This window comes from Phalangium opilio, unplaced genomic scaffold (genome assembly GCF_054372755.1).
Source record: "Phalangium opilio isolate 3A_F unplaced genomic scaffold, DU_Popi_V2 ptg000048l_1, whole genome shotgun sequence".
Classification (NCBI taxonomy): domain Eukaryota; kingdom Metazoa; phylum Arthropoda; class Arachnida; order Opiliones; family Phalangiidae; genus Phalangium; species Phalangium opilio.
The window spans coordinates 4833727-4850072 of record NW_028324170.1 but is presented as its reverse complement, the minus strand read 5'-3'; the positions used below and the strand labels follow the sequence as shown (position 1 = coordinate 4850072).

The 16346-nt window shown below is 38.2% G+C and overlaps 3 protein-coding genes across 7 annotated transcripts in view; 2 read left to right on the top strand and 1 right to left on the bottom strand.

Annotated features, from left to right (window-relative positions):
• Positions 1-92: 92 nt before the first annotated feature.
• On the bottom strand, positions 93-4152 carry LOC149673873 (uncharacterized). The gene is made up of 4 exons (XM_089839645.1): positions 942-4152; positions 694-876; positions 405-638; positions 93-330 (listed from the first exon to the last, which is right to left on the bottom strand). The coding sequence occupies exons 1-4, from the start codon at positions 4026-4028 to the stop codon at positions 151-153; spliced, it is 3684 nt and encodes a 1227-aa protein (XP_089695771.1). The 5' UTR covers positions 4029-4152; the 3' UTR covers positions 93-150.
• A 648-nt stretch (positions 4153-4800) lies between these two features.
• The window catches only part of LOC149673870 (uncharacterized), a 77872-nt gene continuing 66326 nt past the window's right edge, over positions 4801-16346 (top strand). For all 5 annotated transcript variants that reach the window (XM_089839643.1, XM_089839640.1, XM_089839644.1 and 2 more), the window contains exon 1: positions 4801-5458. In XM_089839643.1, the coding sequence (XP_089695769.1) occupies positions 5219-5458 (240 nt within the window). In that variant the 5' untranslated portion in view covers positions 4801-5218. The remainder of the gene's footprint in view (positions 5459-16346) is intronic.
• On the top strand, positions 5736-10526 carry LOC149673872 (uncharacterized). The gene is made up of 6 exons (XM_089839638.1): positions 5736-7196; positions 7258-7693; positions 7759-7932; positions 8001-9047; positions 9141-9459; positions 9526-10526. The coding sequence occupies exons 1-6, from the start codon at positions 6847-6849 to the stop codon at positions 9981-9983; spliced, it is 2784 nt and encodes a 927-aa protein (XP_089695764.1). The 5' UTR covers positions 5736-6846; the 3' UTR covers positions 9984-10526.

Genomic DNA, 16346 nt, shown 5'->3' with positions numbered 1-16346 from the left:
TTAGGCCCGTTCTCCCTTTTTTTTTTCGCTCTTCTGTCTGTCTGTAAGTTTATAAGGTTGAGACGATTAGAAACAAAGAACAAATATTCAAATTTATTATGTTAAAAACTTTATTTAAAATACAATTTATTCACTTAACAAATTTTATTATTATACAACATCTTCTAAAGCCTTGCTCAAATTTCTTGGTGCTTGCCCTTTGCAGTTCCTCTTAAGGGGTGAGATGCATTTGGTATTGTCCATCAGACGTTCCATCGAAGCTTCCTTAACATCCATTCCGCAGTAGTAAAGCGTTATCTTACACCTCAAAGCCAAAAGATCGTTTTTGATCTGCAAGAAACAGAAATTTGAAGTTTCCTACGGAGAAATGAAAAGGTGACGCTCTCTAATAATAAATTAATAACCTTCATGGTATCCTGCTGTCTAAAACAATCCAGGATCGGTACGAAGAAAGTGTATAGTAGACGAGCAAATTGCTTCAAATCAGCTAATGTTTCTTCAGTCTCTTTCTTATAATTTCCTTCCAAATGGAGACAATATCCAATCAAACGAATAATGGAATGAGTTTCGTAGTAGTCGGTCATATCACGATGGTAATGGATTCCGTATTTCTTTACTAGGTTATATACTTCTCGGACCTAGAAAATAATATTGTTGAAACATTTATTCGTGGCTTTTGTTTCTTTGGAATACTTCTAGATCGTGATCAATTTTGGGTAAGGCGATTTTGTAGATCTGATGCAAGGCCTTGAAACTCGTTGCTTGACGTAGTTTAATCCCTCTTTCGGTTGCGGGAAGGAATTCGGCGATATGAGCTAAGTTGTGATGATGAACATTGGGATGAAGTTGTACGAGCTTTGTTGAAATGTACTCCATCTATAGAAGAAGATATTAGCGGCAGTAACAACTTTAAAAGGGTAATTTTTAGGTTGTTTTTTAACATTTTCAGGCCACATGGATTCTTTGATGGCGTCCAGCGCTAACGAACAAAAGTTTTGCATTTTTGGCAGCATGACATGGTCGATGTAATTCCGGTCCATTCGAATCCACGTCACAATAACGACTAACTGTCGTAAATCTAACGCGGTGTAACTCCTTCCTTTTTCGAAACACGAGATTAAAACCTCGAAAATAAGGATTAAGTTCGTGGCCCCTATCATATCGCGTTCCTTGTCCTCTAACGTCAACATTTCACCAAAAATATCTCTTTCACTTTCAGTAATTGGATTTAGCTTCATTCTGTGATTTAGGAATGTTTCTTGATAAGGTCCTTCGTCAATTGTCAGGCCGCAGTTAATTAAGGCAGTAATGATATGACGAATTTTTGGCAGCCAATCTTGATGTTTCGTCAATAGTTGCTCTAGAACCTCTTTAGCTTTGATGGCTTCATCCTCGCCTAAATAGGCCGTGACTTTGAACAACTTGTCTAAAGTTTTACTACTCGACGCGTCAACGAAATTAAAATTTTTTCCCTTCCAACTTAAAATCTTTGGCATTAATTTGTTCAACTCCGAATCATCGAGATCTTCGAGGGTGTGAAAAAAACTGTGATAATCTTCAGTTTTGAATAAACGGAACCCGGGAGGCTTATCCATAATAGTGCTTGGCAGCAGGAAATTTTCCATTTCAGACAGTCTTTCTTTGGATTCGATTAATTTTGGGCTGCAGTGTATGACGTCATCATGAAGCGTTTTCTCTATTTTTTCACACTTTAAACGCTCCACCTCGTTGGCTTCTATTAGTTTCGCCACTTTCACAATGCGATCTAAATTTCTTTGATGTTCATCAACTTCCTCGGGTTTCTTCTTGGGTGTCTTGACTTTGGAAGGTCTTTTAATAATATCAACGTCATCAATTGGAAGATTTTCTTCGATTTTACGCGGCCGTCTACTTTGGGTTTTTGACATGGGAAACTGACTCAAAAAATCAGAATCACTAACATTGGCACTTTTTTGCTTCGACGGCGGAGGTTTCACTTTACCAGGTGGTTTGGCCTTTGAAAGCCAATTTGTCATGATCTTTGATTCGTTCATTTTTGAATTGGATTTTCCTTTGGACTTGGAATTCCTTGTCAGCTTTAATTTCTTCGTTTTTGCAACTTTGAAATCATCTTGGGAGGATGTACTAGATGGCCTTTTTTTAGAGGAACTATTACTCCTAGTGGTAACTTGGCTCAATGGCGCGCTTTGACTTTCCTCCAAATCCACCTTATTTTCCGATTTAGACTTCTTTGACACCTTTTTAGCTTTACATTCATTTGAAGTTTCCTCTGTAACTTCACTATTACTCTTAGTGCTAACTTGGCTCGATAACGGAGTTTCGTCCTCCTCTTCCAAATGCCCGGTTTTTACCGATTTAGACTTCTTTGCAATCTTTTTAGCTTTATATTCATTTGAAGTTTCCTCTGTAACTTCACTATTACTCTTAGTGCTAACTTGGCTCGATGACGGAGTTTCGTCCTCCTCTTCCAAATGCCTGTTTTTTACCAATTTAGACTTCTTTGCAATCTTTTTAGCTTTACATTCATTTGAAGGATCCTCTGTAACTTCACTATTACTCTTAGTGCTAACTTGGGTCGATGACGAAGTTTCTTCCTCCTCTTCCAAATGCACCTTTTTTACCGATTTAGACTTCTTTGCAATGTTTTTAGCTTTACATTCATTTGAAGTTTCCTCTGTAACTTCACTACTACTCTTAGTGCTAACTTGACTCGATAACGGAGTTTCGTCCTCCTCTTCTAAATGCCTGTTTTTTCCCGATTTAGACTTCTTTGCAATCCTTTTAGCTTTACATTCATTTGAAGTATCCTCTGTAACTTCACTATTACTCTTAGTGCTAACTTGGCTCGATGACGGGGTTTCGTCCTCCTCTTCTAAATGCCCGGTTTTTACCGATTTAGACTTCTTTGCAATCTTTTTAGCTTTATATTCATTTGAAGTATCCTCTGTAACTTCACTACTACTCTTAGTGCTAACTTGACTCGAGGACGGAGTTTCGTCCTCTTCTAAATGCCTGTTTTTTCCCGATTTAGACTTCTTTGCAATCCTTTTAGCTTTATATTCATTTGAAGTTTCCTCTGTAACTTCACTACTACTCTTAGTGCTAACTTGGCTCGATGACGGAGTTTCGTCCTCCTCTTTCAAATGCACCTTTTTTTTCGATTTAGACTTCTTTGCAATCCTTTTAGCTTTACATTCATTTGAAGTTTCCTCTGTAACTTCACCATTACTCTTAGTGCTAACTTGGCTCGATGACGGAGTTTCGTCCTCCTCTTTCAAATGCACCTTTTTTTTCGGTTTAGACTTCTTTGCAATCTTTTTAGCTTTACTCTCTTCTAAACTATCAACTTCACTATTTACAACTTTTGCTTCAGAGGTAAACTCACTGTCAGAGTCTGATTGGTTGGAGTTTGATTTTTTTGTAAGAATTCCAGTGTCAAATTCAGGCAAACAATCGGTCGAATCTGTAGCTAAAATTGGACTTTCAGATTTATTCTGTGATGTGAAGATATCAGGAAGCTCTTCTTCAGAATCAATAGCAAACTCATAAATATCTTTAATTGGACTTTCAGATTTATTCTGTGATGCGAAGATATCAGGAAGCTCTTCTTCAGAATTAATAGCAATATGCCGATCGGGTTTAGATGTTTTTGGTGATGATACACTTTTGTCAACAGTGAAATATTCCGTAATTTGATTACTTTGGATACTGGACTTTTCACCTTTGCTTTTTTTCTTGGTCTTGTATTTAGGTTTGGCATTAACTTCAGACGTCTTTTTACTTTTACCTTTAGCAGGTTGTTTTAATAATTCAATATCTTCTTCCGTTTCTTGGCTTTGAGAATGTTCTGGAGATTTTTTCTTACTTTTTGAAGTTGTTGCAGCTGTTGTCTCTTCATCTTCAATAAAATCTTCCAGCAGAAACTTTTCGATCTCATCATTTTCATTCATTGTATACCGGGGCTTAGATTTTCTTGCTAAAGAAGATCGGCGCGTTAGATCTTCAGAAGTATCTCCACAATCACTCATTTTGACGAAGATAATTTCAATAACTGGACTGGAGGACTAAGATTTTTGTCCTACGCCTGAATTTGAATTTTGACGCTACTAGTGACGTACGTTATTTTGACGTCTGGTCAAAACCACGTGTATCATCATGGCCAACTTAGAAATTGAAAGCGCGCCAATTCTCGAGTATTAAGTTGGCCGTGGTATCATCGAGTGCAACCGCACTGCCGCAGCTACATTACAGTTTGCGTATCGTCAAGAACTGAACTGATCAAGTCACGTGATCGTTTCTCTTTTCACTGGAGGGAAAAGTTTGAATTTGACAAGCAAAGATGATGCTATTAAAACCTTTCAAAATTAACTTATACACGTAAGTAAGATCATTTAAATTCTTTTAATTCGAACTACATATAAGTTCAGAGATATTATCTAGTCGGAAAAATTTGTTAAAAACAAAAAGTAAGTAGTTTTTGAGAAGAAGCTAGAAACGACCAAGCGGTAGTAAGCCTTGTCCAGCGTAATCCCATCCCATTTCAAAAATTCAACCTTTGAATGGTCATTAGGCATAGGTTTTCACACCCCTAATATGAAAACCTAATTTATTAATTAAAGGCGTGTCAAGTTTCTGAATCTAGGCACTTGTTACGCGTTATTTATTATAAGGCCTTCATTAGGGTTAGAAATTTACAAGAACTCGCGTACAACAAATTATCCTTTAAATCCGTGACGTTATCAGTGGATTTACAATGTTTGGGCGCGTATGTGAACCAACCTCTATGATGTGAACCCTTCAATTCGCCCAAGCATCGGACTTGTTTCGCCCACGGGCGGCGTGGCACTATTTTCACAGGCCGGGTATTGATTAAAGGGCAAGAAAATGCGCGCTCGCGTCAAACAGACGTCGCGTTTTCCGTACAGTTCGGGAGCCAAGTTAGATTAGACGTGGTTTAGTCTCGACTGTCGAAGAAGTCGCGTTAATTTTTCAGTCCGCTGGATTAAAAGCCGGTCGCGTTCGCGTAATTAGTTTGTTGTTTTTTTTTTTCGGCGTTTCTCGCGAATATTGAAAACGGAACTTTTTGACAAAAGTCGGGCGAAAATATCGCCGATCGTGTCGGGAAAAATAATTTGTCAGAAAGAGCGGCGGCGTCGGCGGTCGGTCTGAGCCGCGAGACCGACATGCGGATCCCGAGGGTTTCGCCAAGGTCTTCGGCATGCAACCTGCCGCCCCTACGTCGACGAAAAGCGTCTTGGGCCGCCGGCCAACGACTGATAGCTCCTCGGGCAATTTCTTCGAAGGGATCGCCGCTTCTTCGGCCAGCGTGGCGGCCGCCGCGGCAACTCTCGGACAAATCGGCCGGACCTCCTCGATCTCTTCAGCCTCCTCCGAAGTTACCTACCCCTTCGGACTTAAAAATGACCTGGGAGCCTTCGTTTCCAAACCACCTCCGAAAGTGAGTACTTTCATTTTATCCATTTCTATTTTGGACAACCGGGAATACCTACCTTTTGGGATTTGTGGTGTACCTCTCTTATTTGCTAAGAGCTGGAGATTGAAAAAGAGGTGGACTTCCTTTTTTTTGAACTCCGGAATAATAGGAGGTTTTGCTGGGGAAGGTGATTTGATTTGCATATATGAATAATATCGGATCAGATTGGAGCGGCGAGTAATTTAAAATGGAAAACCCCTCTTATTCTATCCTTTTTAAGGCCCCTTCTGAGAATAAAAAAACAAGCTGGTCGAAAATTCACTCAAAAACTACTTTAACCAAAATCATATTTTCACGTCGATGATCGTTATGAAAAGCTATAAGAATTTTACCCAATGAAGAAAACAAATTTCTCTTTCGTATAAAACAATCGACTCGCGATTTAAGGGGTTAGTTGTTTTATAAATTAATTATAAAGTGTTCAAACTTGAAAAGTTTCCGTTGGAAACATCTCCTACGGAAGTAATCCTATTTCAACAGGGAAAGTGTCTTAATTTGAAGTATCTTTCGAGCTACGGCCTCTGAAAGTTATAGATTTCTAGTTTTAAAACTTATGAACTTAACAGACATTTAATTGTAATTCGAGGTGTTTTTGTTTTGCTTTTTTGACCGTAGAACATTATTTTTTCTTCCGATCCTCTTGAGAACCTCATATCCCATAGAAAATGCTTTTGTTCCTTATATATCATTTTCAAAAAAATTTTAAGTCAAAAAATTATTGAGCTAAATCCAACGTAATACAAATTCTATTCAAGAACTGATGTTGCCTGTCAGCGCCAACAATACCAAAGGCCTTTTCTTTGAAAAGTATAAAGTTAACCCTGTTCCGCCCTTTCTTTCCTACTGAAAGTAAATAAGGTTTCAAGTTGTATGATCTTTTCCCCCTCAATTAAAAGAAGTTCAAGCGTTCGCCGTTGTCAAAAAAACGTCGCTGACCCACAAATGACGTCAAGAAAAAAAAAATAAAGGGGGGTAGTTTCAAAATCAGTGGCATCCGTCGGCCTCTGTTACCAATTATGACACCCCTTAACACCCCCAGCCTAATGGGTCCGCGGCACAACAAAGATTCATCGACAGGTCGTAAAAGCTATTGCCGTCTCCCCAGCCCGTCTATAGCCAATGTATACCAATTCTATGGGGTTTCACATTATATATCACTCCACCGTATTATAACACCCTATGCAGTTTCTGACTTTTTTTCGTCGAAATATGTTCAAGACAACGGGGTGAAATACGAATATCTATAGATAGACCTACATCTTTTCAAGCTCAGAGGCTCAGTATTATTTTTGAAACGAACTGCATCGCTTGTCTGTTTATTTTTGAAAAAACCTTTTCGCTAAAACATAAAAATGGGTAATAGCAAAGGAGCTCTGCGTAATAAGAAAGCTAAAACTAAACGCGCTAAAACGCATAGAAAACTTTTCGCCGAGAGAAAACAATTAGAACTCGAAGAACCGCTTGACCCCCAACTTTCTAGTAAAAACAAAATCATTTCCCCAATACATTTCGTGTCCACATCGACACAGACATGTTACAACTGTTGCAAAACGATTTCTGATTGCGTGTCGTGTTCAGTGATTAGTGATGATTTAGATAATTCAGGCGCGATCTGTTCCGTCGGTCAAAATTCATCAAGAATTCATAGCACGCCAAAATCATCAGCGAAAAGCTTGGCGAGGAGGAGAATCGAAATTTCATCGTAAGTAATTAAAATAAATTTAAATGTAGGCAAGGCTTGTAAAACTAATTAAATCTTTTAGACCGGAAAATAATGATCTCGACAACTACCAGTTAGTCATTGGTAGCCCTTGCAAAGACAATGAAAAGTCAATTATTAAAGGATATAGAATAGTTGAAATAGATTATTTTTTAAATTGGTGTCTCAAGCTAAATTTCGATCATCGGTTGATTTGCACTCTGGGGTATTTTGATTTATTAGAAGAAAAGAGACGTGGCATTCAAAGCACATTCGTGTTCGAATGCATAACTTGTAAAAAACGATTTTTAAAAACATCCGAATCGCCCAATGAAAAAACTATGTCCACCCGAAAGAAAAATGACATAAATTCAAAAGCCGTGTGGGCCACTCTTTCAGTTGGTAACGGATACTCCCAACTTGACGAATGGTTTGGAATAATGGACATTCCATCCATGACTTGGAATAAGTTTTCTGGTCAAGAACGCTTCCTCGAAAAGGTACTAATTCTTACTCCACGCATTGGTTAATTTTAAATTGAAAAACCATTCGTATAATTGCCAAGTATTGGAAAGAATCTTTACTTCGTTCCATGACCGAAGCTGGGAACGACGAAAGGGAGCTAGCTCTTGCCCAAAACCACGTAGACGATGATGGTGTTCCATGTATAACGGTTTATCTTGATGGTGGTTGGTGCAAAAGAAGTTACGGTCATAACTACAACGCCGCCTCTGGCGTGGTAATAATTAAAATACTACAATTAAGAGTAATACTCGCATCATATTTAATCATTTATAAATTTGAAAGGCTTGTATTATTGGACGAGCGACGAAAAAGCTTCTGTTTCTAGGCGTACGTAATAAATATTGCTATGCCTGCGCCTTATCTGCCAACAGAAATGAGACGCCTAAAGAACACCTTTGCTATCGAAACTGGGACAAATCTTCCTCAGCTATGGAAGCCGACATCGTAGTTGAAGGATTTAAATGTAGCGAGGCTATGCACGGTGTTCGGTACCTAAAATTTATAGCTGATGGTGACTCCAGCGTTCAGTGTCGAATAATCGAAAAAGTGCCTTACGGACGCAAAGTGCAAAAACTGGAGTGTGCCAACCACGCGGTTAAAAATTATACTAAGGCACTGCACAAAATTAGCCTCAACACAAAGCTTCCTTGCAATGGTAGAAAAAGGTTGAGAGGTAAAATACACAAACTAACAGCTGCCGCACGGGGAGCAATCACGCACAACTCAAAAGGCGATTCGTCTGTGGCTAACTTACGTCATGACCTACATAATGGACCGGCACACGTATTTGGCGATCATGCTAAATGTCGTCCCTATTTCTGTCAAGGTGACAAAGAAGGAGAAGAAAACATTTTACCCGAGTTAAAGAAGAACGGGATATTCCCGTTTATAATGGCGTCGGTCGATTCCTTGGCCGCGAAGGCTGACCGCCTATACGCCAACGAGACGAGCAATCGAGCCGAGCTATTTATGAGCATCCTAGCCAAAATTAACTCGGGTAAAAGAATTAACTTTTCTCAAAAAGGAAGCTACCAAAGACGATCGTTGCTATCTGGACTCAACTACCAGAAAGGTTCTTCTTGGCACGGAAGTCCGTGGAAGAACGCTATGGGAAAGAGTCCTGGAGCTCATTTCAAAACCTTCATGGAGAAGAGAAAAAGAAAGAGAGAAAATGACAGAAAAAAAGAAGACATTCCAAAAGAGAAACGCAGAAAAGTGATGGCCACTCTACTACCAATTGAAAAAGACTATGGACCTAAAGCGGATACGGTGCCATTAACTCTGGACCAGTTTGAGGCAAAGAAAGCCAGTAGACTGGAGAATTTTCAGGTAGGTCAATTTGGTCAACAATGACCCTAAAGCTTTGGTGGCGTATATGTTTCACGTAAATGTAATATTTCATGTATATTACGTATTCTACAGGTTACAATTTCTGAACAAATTGAAATCGAAAAGATATCCCGCGGTCAACACGCAAACCCAGTCTATGTCGCGCACAGAGAGCATCGCCTTACTGCCTCCACTTTTGGCTTTTGCATGAAACGTAAAACGACCACATCGTGTCACAACCTTGTCAAGAGCATACTGTATAAGCAAACGTTTTCATCAGAGTGTACGGAATACGGAAAAACCAACGAAACTGTGGCAATTAGATGTTTCATGGACAAAACGGGCTATTTTGTTAGACCAAGCGGTCTGTACGTTGACCTGAAACACGGATACCTAGCAGCGAGTCCTGATGGTATGTTAATTTTTTAGGAATGTTTGTTGGTCAGCGGGTTTTTAAAAATATGTCTCGGTTTTACAGGCGTCATAGACGATGAACAAGCTTTGGTTGAAGTGAAAACGGCACCATCAGCAATAGGCCTAAACTTAACTGAGGCCATAAAAAACAAAAAAATAAAATTTTTAAACCTAACAACCGATGAGGACGGGAAAACCAACATTACACTGAAGAGATCACACGCCTATTTTTATCAAATTCAGGGGCAATTAAATATCGCTGATAAAAACAAGTGTTTCTTCGTTGTGTACATAGACGAAAATAACCCAATTTTTGTGGAAGAGATAGAGAGAGATGGGCATTTATGGCAAAACGTAATGCTTCCTAAACTTTGTGCTTTTTTTAACGATTGCCTTTTGCCTGAAATTCTGGACCCACAAATTCCGAAAGGTCAGATTTGTAAAGATCCGCTTTACATAATCGAGGCCCAAAATAAACTGAAACTAAAGAAAGAAGCCTCTAAAAGTGATACTAAGTTGTGAAGTGAAATATCGGGTGTGACGTTTACCTAGACGCGGCTCGAATAATACACATTGAATTATTTTTATTTATATATTACTGAAACTGGCTCAACTTCAAGTTAGGATCTGCAACTATACCAAATTATATTATTTCGTTTGAATCACAGATCGGTGAATCAGCGAAAGTAGTGCTTCAATTTCTCTCGTCCCATATCGTCTAAACATGCAGGATGCTCTATAGTAATTTAGCTTCTCGTTTATTGTAGTAAAACTACTTTCGCTATTCTTGAAAATTAGAAGGAAGAAAGATACTGAATCTATTGATGTTTAGATAAGGCTCCGACGAGCGGGACAACCGGACAAAAGGTGGCCGTGCCCTAGGGGCATGGGGTTGTTAAGAGCTCCCTTTTTATTACTATTCTCTCCCACTTACTTCTTCGCGAAAGTGAACTGCAAGGACTACATAGTATATCAAGTAAAACTGTATATTCCTTGGTAAAAACCTCAAGGTCATCGACGGAGTACCCAAACTCAGAAGGGGCCTTAAGATAGATATTGATATATCGCTCCTATTCAGAAAAGCCTTTGTGAGTCATTAAAAGTTTCGCCTAAAACTACCAAATATTAAATGGTTCCAACTAGAGAGGGTACAGATCGTAATTTGGTCTAAAAAACAACGAAAGCCAAAGTTATATACTATTATAAGATATGTTACTGTTTTATAATCGCAACGTTTTCCAGTTTCACTTAAAACGGAACTCGTTATTATTTGGTCTAAAATTGACCTACTAATTTGGAACCCTCTAAATTGGGAGGAAGGTGAGGGGCGGTGGTTGAAGTCTTGAATCAACTCAAAACCCTGGCTGGACCTATTTATCGCCAATTCTTTTCACTATACAAACCAAATTAAAATTCGGTGTAGAACTGTACATTTATGAACCCCGTCTATTTAATAGTAATTTCACGAAGTATTTTCTTCCACCGGCCGTAATATTCCGAATCTTCTAATCGATCTAGTTTTCCCTTCTCTCCTTGTACCGACAATCTAACCTGGCAACTTGACGTAATAGCTAATAACTAAACCTTTACTTTTACTGTCAATTCGAAGCGTTATTGTCGTCAAAATAAAGACGATTAAAATTTATATTCGTATATATTCATGTTCAATAATATATGTATGATCTAAAGAATATTTGAGGGATAATTTGAATAAATTCATAGTTAAGGATTAAAATGAATATGATGATTCATGCATACTGGGATTACGTATATGGAACATTCATTAAAATTATTGATTCATGTAGAGTTCAATTTCCCAGCCCTATTTTTATTTTTAATGACAGCTCCCTGCCTTGTACCGAATTATACGCTATTGGGAAGATAACATTAGTTGCCGCTACTCTCTTTTTTTTATATAATACGTAACACTAATGGTTTTCATTTTGTTTACGCCATTGTTATTCTAAACCCCGCCTTCTTACCAACTCCCCTTCCAAATACATCTGGCAGCAGCTTAGGTTAGGTTAGAGTAGAATTGACTTCGCAAATTACAAAACGAGCAAATGAATATGTCGTGTTTTATGTTAAAATGAGTCACGTGGCTTTTTGGAACCAGGGTTAAAATACGTTTAGTTTATTTTTTATGGCAATATTTGGAAATTTTCGTAAGTTCATTTTTGAGATTGACCTTACTAACACGGTGGTCATAGGTCAGAGAGAATGGTCGTGTTTGTAAATAGATCAAAAATCTCAGGAGAAAGTAGACCAAAAAGGTCAAGAGATAGTCAGGCAATATAAAATAGACCAAAAAGGTCAAGAAATAGTCAGGCAACTATAAAATAGACCAAAAAGGTCAACAGAAAGTCAGGCAACTATAAAATAGACCAAAAAGGTCAGTGAAATATCAGAGAGCCCGAAAATAGACCAAAAAAGGTCTGAAGAGATAAGTCAGTCACTTTAGTCACTGTAAAAGGTCAGGAAAATAATTTTTAATCTGAATAGACGTGTAATATTAATTACTTTATATTTAATATTAATTATTTCCCAAGAAAAGAGTTCATATTAAATTTTAGGTCAGTAACCCTTACAGTTATTTTGAAATATTTCGTAAAAATATTGACTTGGGAAAAATTCCCCTTCTGAATTTCATATTCGATATTTTCGAACGATAAAAACGGGGAAAAAAAATATATGATGTAAACAAGAATTTAATTAAAACTGCAAACCTGTTAAATAAATAAATAAATGGTCCTAATACCTTCGACCCTTTAATAAAACAATTCGAAATAACGCTAGGAATTATGATTTTTAAGCGCAATATTTGATACGTAAGAATCGCTATAGGAACGTTTCTAATGGGTAAACAAAGCCCCCTTGGCAACGATAATTGCGCAAGGGGGGGAAGGGCTCCAGGCCCAGTTCGACGTCGGTTTACAAAAGGGTCCTGTATGCACATTCCTCGCCTTGGAGACTAAATTACAAAATTGAAAATTTAACGAACCCCTCTTTTCTATGTATTAATCCAATCTTTTAGTTTCGGCCGAGGGGGGAAGGGGGAGTTAAGGGGCAGAGTGGAAAGGTCAAAGTTGGGTTTTAAATTAAGGGGGGTTTCCCACCCCCATCTATGCCCATGGTTCGCATCGTTTCCCGGTTCAATTCCTTAATTATTTTCGCTAGAAATGAAAATAATAAAAATTACACGCCATCTCTCAACGCTCTGTTTTCAAAAATCCATTTTTTAAAAGGGAAGGTATAAGATTATTTTGTGGGTTTTTTTTAATTGATTGCCTTAGTGGTGAGGAAGAACGGGTGTTGTTGACTGTTGAATTCGGAAGCTCTTACGTCTTACGTAAATACGCTGATCTCGTATATTAGAGTTTTATAATGAAATTCAGCTTTGGATTATTATTATTATTATTTTAATTTAGTTTCATTCTCACTTTGAACTCGAGAAAGATGGCTGGAGAAAAAGATAGAATCTTTCTATGATAAATTTATACGCTTTGCTAAGCCTTTGCTTTTTAGAAATTATGTATAAGAGGTTTTGGCGGGAAAAAGATTGTACTTTGGGGCACCTTAGTGATGGGGGGGAGGCGCGAGACTTTAGTAGTTTTCCCGCGCTTTCGCCGGGATTCCTATATAATTTCTCACTCTGGTATTTTAATTAGCTTTTCACGACGCGTGGGAAGAAAAGAGGGTAGAGTTTCTATAGACTTTACCCGCGGAAAACAACGGCGAAAGACAATGCTACCTTTAACGTATAGTTACGAGTTGGAAAGAGTTTTAAAGGCGGAGTATTTGATCGTGGGTTCGATCGAAAATGTCCGTGGTAAAGCTCGCGGAAATGAAGTTTTCGTGGCGGGAAGTTACTGTAGCGCCCTAGCTTGAAAATGCACCGCGTTGAAGCTCGAGAGGAAAGGATGCGGAGACTGACTGGATGGGAGAGGCTGTGGGATCAGAGAGTATTGCGGTGAAGAGATCAGAGTCCTACGAAAGCATGCACCGTAGGATTGTTCTACGGCTTCTTCTACTCGCCATAACCGTGGCTGGCTATTTTGTAGTGTACAGGGTGTTTCTGATAAGTCTGCATCCATAAATTAAGGGGATGTTATTTGGGTACACGATTTTGAGTCGAAAATGTAACTTCTATCTCCATTTTGATTGCCCTAAGGGACACTGTTTTCGAGTTATGATTTTAAGAGTGTTTTAGGGATGGCCCCTTAATTAAATTAGAAATCATTGTCTAATTCAGTTTCTTAATTAAATTTAAGGGGTCATCCGTAAAATACTCCATCAAATCATAACTCGACAACAGTGTCCCTTTAGGGCAAGCAAAATGGTGATAGAAGTTACATTTTCAACTCAAAATCGTGCACCCAAAGAACATCCACCTTAATTTATGGAAGACTTATCAGAAACACCCTGTATAATGTGAAAGAGATGAAAGGCCAATTGAAAAGTTATATTTTATCTCGATTCAGTATTGAGTTTTCTGATCTCTGCATGTATCTGAGATGTAACACTATGCAGGCGTATCAAATATACATGTCCTCAAAATGAACATTTCTCGGGACATTTCTGTTGCGATTTAATTTTCAAGATCTTTCCTTTGGTATACGTGTAAATAAATGATTGGTCCCCATTCCATTATACAAATCGTATTCGGTAAAACGCGCTCTTTTTCTGTAGTTGATCCAATTTTTATTTGTCGATTCCGGTTGGTCCCCTAAACCGCTAGTAAATTCAGGCTAGTCTTTGAAGGGATCACTAGCTTGTTTTCCCATCCAATTTCGATGCCTAGTTCTACTTGCCACCAGATCCAACTCCCGTACAGTCTCCGAGCCCTCGGGGATGTCTTTTATGTTTTCCTTTGCTAAAGCCCCCTGAGCTTGGCGACTTTATTAAAATTATCCATTAGACTATACATAGACTCTCAAAGCTACCAGCGCTCGCTCCCCTCGTAGTTGTAACGGCGCTAGTGCGTGGTGGTTATCGCCTTCTAACACTAATTTCGCTGTTAACTAGATAACTAGAGCGAGGTTTACTACCAGAAGTACGTATCTATGAAGTAAAACGTTGGTAAATTGTATCTTCATTTCTCTATTTTTGTAAACTCAGTTTTGCTCAAGGTGTTTAGCATCGTTGGTTAGAGGAGAAGTTGGATTATCATACCTTTGAAGGCGTTAAGTAATAAGTATGGCATGCAGAGATATGACGTTTCGAAGTTGGTCAGTTGTCTGCAAAATTTGAAACGTCATATCTCTGCATACCATACTAAAAGATACATAGATATGACGTATCGAAGTTGGTCAGTTGTCTGCAAACTTTGAAACGTCATATCTCTGCATACCAACGATACCATACTAAAAGATACAGAGATATGATGTTTGAAAGTTGTCTGCATTTGTTTTCGACTCCCGTGTACCTTTACAACTAAGGTATTGTTGTATAATGAACCACTATATATCACAATATATTTTACTACGATCTAGTTATGACGTATCTTCGCAACAAAGTTGGTCAATGTATGGTTGTATATAATAAGAAGAGTTTTATTACCCAAATTTTGGTATTTAATCTCGGTCCTGTCGGATTAAAAGTTGGTTTGGGTTATATTCGGAAAAGTTGGTGAATGCTATAGTTTTATGAAATTTAACTTTTGAAAGTATTTACTTCATCGTTTTGAACTTCTAATTACGATTAGAGAGTGATTTTGCGAGGGGGGGGGGGGTTGAAAAAGGGAAAAACGTCTGATAACGAGAAAAATATTCTATGCCTTGTAACTTCTAAAAGGGGGGAGGGGAAATGAAGGTACCTGTGTTATAGCTGGCACCCTCGTATCACCATCGTGTTTATGAATGTTTTTTCCCATTTTTTTCTTTCTTTTTTTTCGCGATTCGTTTTCTCCATATATGTCTCTTCCTCCCCTTCTCCTTCGGGTCAATATTTTGGCCTATTAAATGAATTTTGTTTGGGCGTATGCGTTTAATTTGAAATAACAGCTAGGTGGTGACGGTACAACCACCACCAGAGCTACATGGCATTTCTGGATTTCTTAAATCAAATACACGTCACAATTGATTGCTAAGCCTAACGCGATTAAGGACTATATAGATGAATAGTTTCTTTCTTATCTTACCACTAAGAGGGGAAAAAAATCAGTTCAAAGGTCACGGGGATTTGACCTCTTAGAGATGGGAAATTAAATTGCTCCCGTTTTCTCTCTATAGTAAGTAGATACAGTCTCGCTAGAACGAATCAGGGATGACCCCCCGAGCCAAAAAAGGGTTGGGGTTGTGGAGAAAAGGGAAAAAAAGGTTACGAGGAAACGTTCTCCATCTTCTGATATGGCACAAAGGTACCTACCCAACTGTAACGGTATAAAGTGATTCTACCTCTACTGTCTTTGGACCACACTATCCACTCAAATTATTCTCCAGGCCCTAAAATCTTTGAGACTGCATGCTATAGAAATGTTTTTCGCCGCCCACACTTTGTTGTTTCCGTATTTTTCTTATGGGTTGAAATACTCGTTAAATCTTTAACTTGGGTATTAAATTGATTAAATAATGGTTAGGGAAACCCTGGGAGAAAGCAGGGAAGTTTAAGAATGACGCCTAAATAGTCGAAGAACGTTTGATATTTTTTCTCTACGTTACATTAAGTATGCAGGGTGTTTCTGAAAAGTCCATCAATAATGAAGGAGCGTGTTTATTGGGCTATTTTGAGTCGAAAATGTTCTATGGCATTTTGCCGTCCGAGCCACTGTTTCGAGTTATGATTTAAATGTTTTAGGGATGATCCCTTAATTAAATTACAGTTTTATTTCAATTTTCTAATTAAATTTAAGGGGTCATACGTAAATTACTCCAATTCAAACTTGAA

What these genes read in the sequence shown, in the direction of transcription:
- LOC149673872 (XM_089839638.1), top strand. Translation starts at nt 6,847, where the DNA reads ATGGGTAATAGCAAAGGAGCTCTGCGTAATAAGAAAGCTAAAACTAAA. An exon ending in AAGAACGCTTCCTCGAAAAG is followed by an intron (nt 7,694 to 7,758) that starts GTACTAATTCTT and finishes ATAATTGCCAAG; the next exon opens with TATTGGAAAGAATCTTTACT. An exon ending in ACAACGCCGCCTCTGGCGTG is followed by an intron (nt 7,933 to 8,000) that starts GTAATAATTAAA and finishes TAAATTTGAAAG; the next exon opens with GCTTGTATTATTGGACGAGC.
- LOC149673873 (XM_089839645.1), bottom strand. Translation starts at nt 4,028, where the DNA reads ATGAGTGATTGTGGAGATACTTCTGAAGATCTAACGCGCCGATCTTCT. An exon ending in AATCCATGTGGCCTGAAAAT is followed by an intron (nt 877 to 941) that starts GTTAAAAAACAA and finishes CTTCTTCTATAG; the next exon opens with ATGGAGTACATTTCAACAAA. An exon ending in AAATTGATCACGATCTAGAA is followed by an intron (nt 639 to 693) that starts GTATTCCAAAGA and finishes ATTATTTTCTAG; the next exon opens with GTCCGAGAAGTATATAACCT.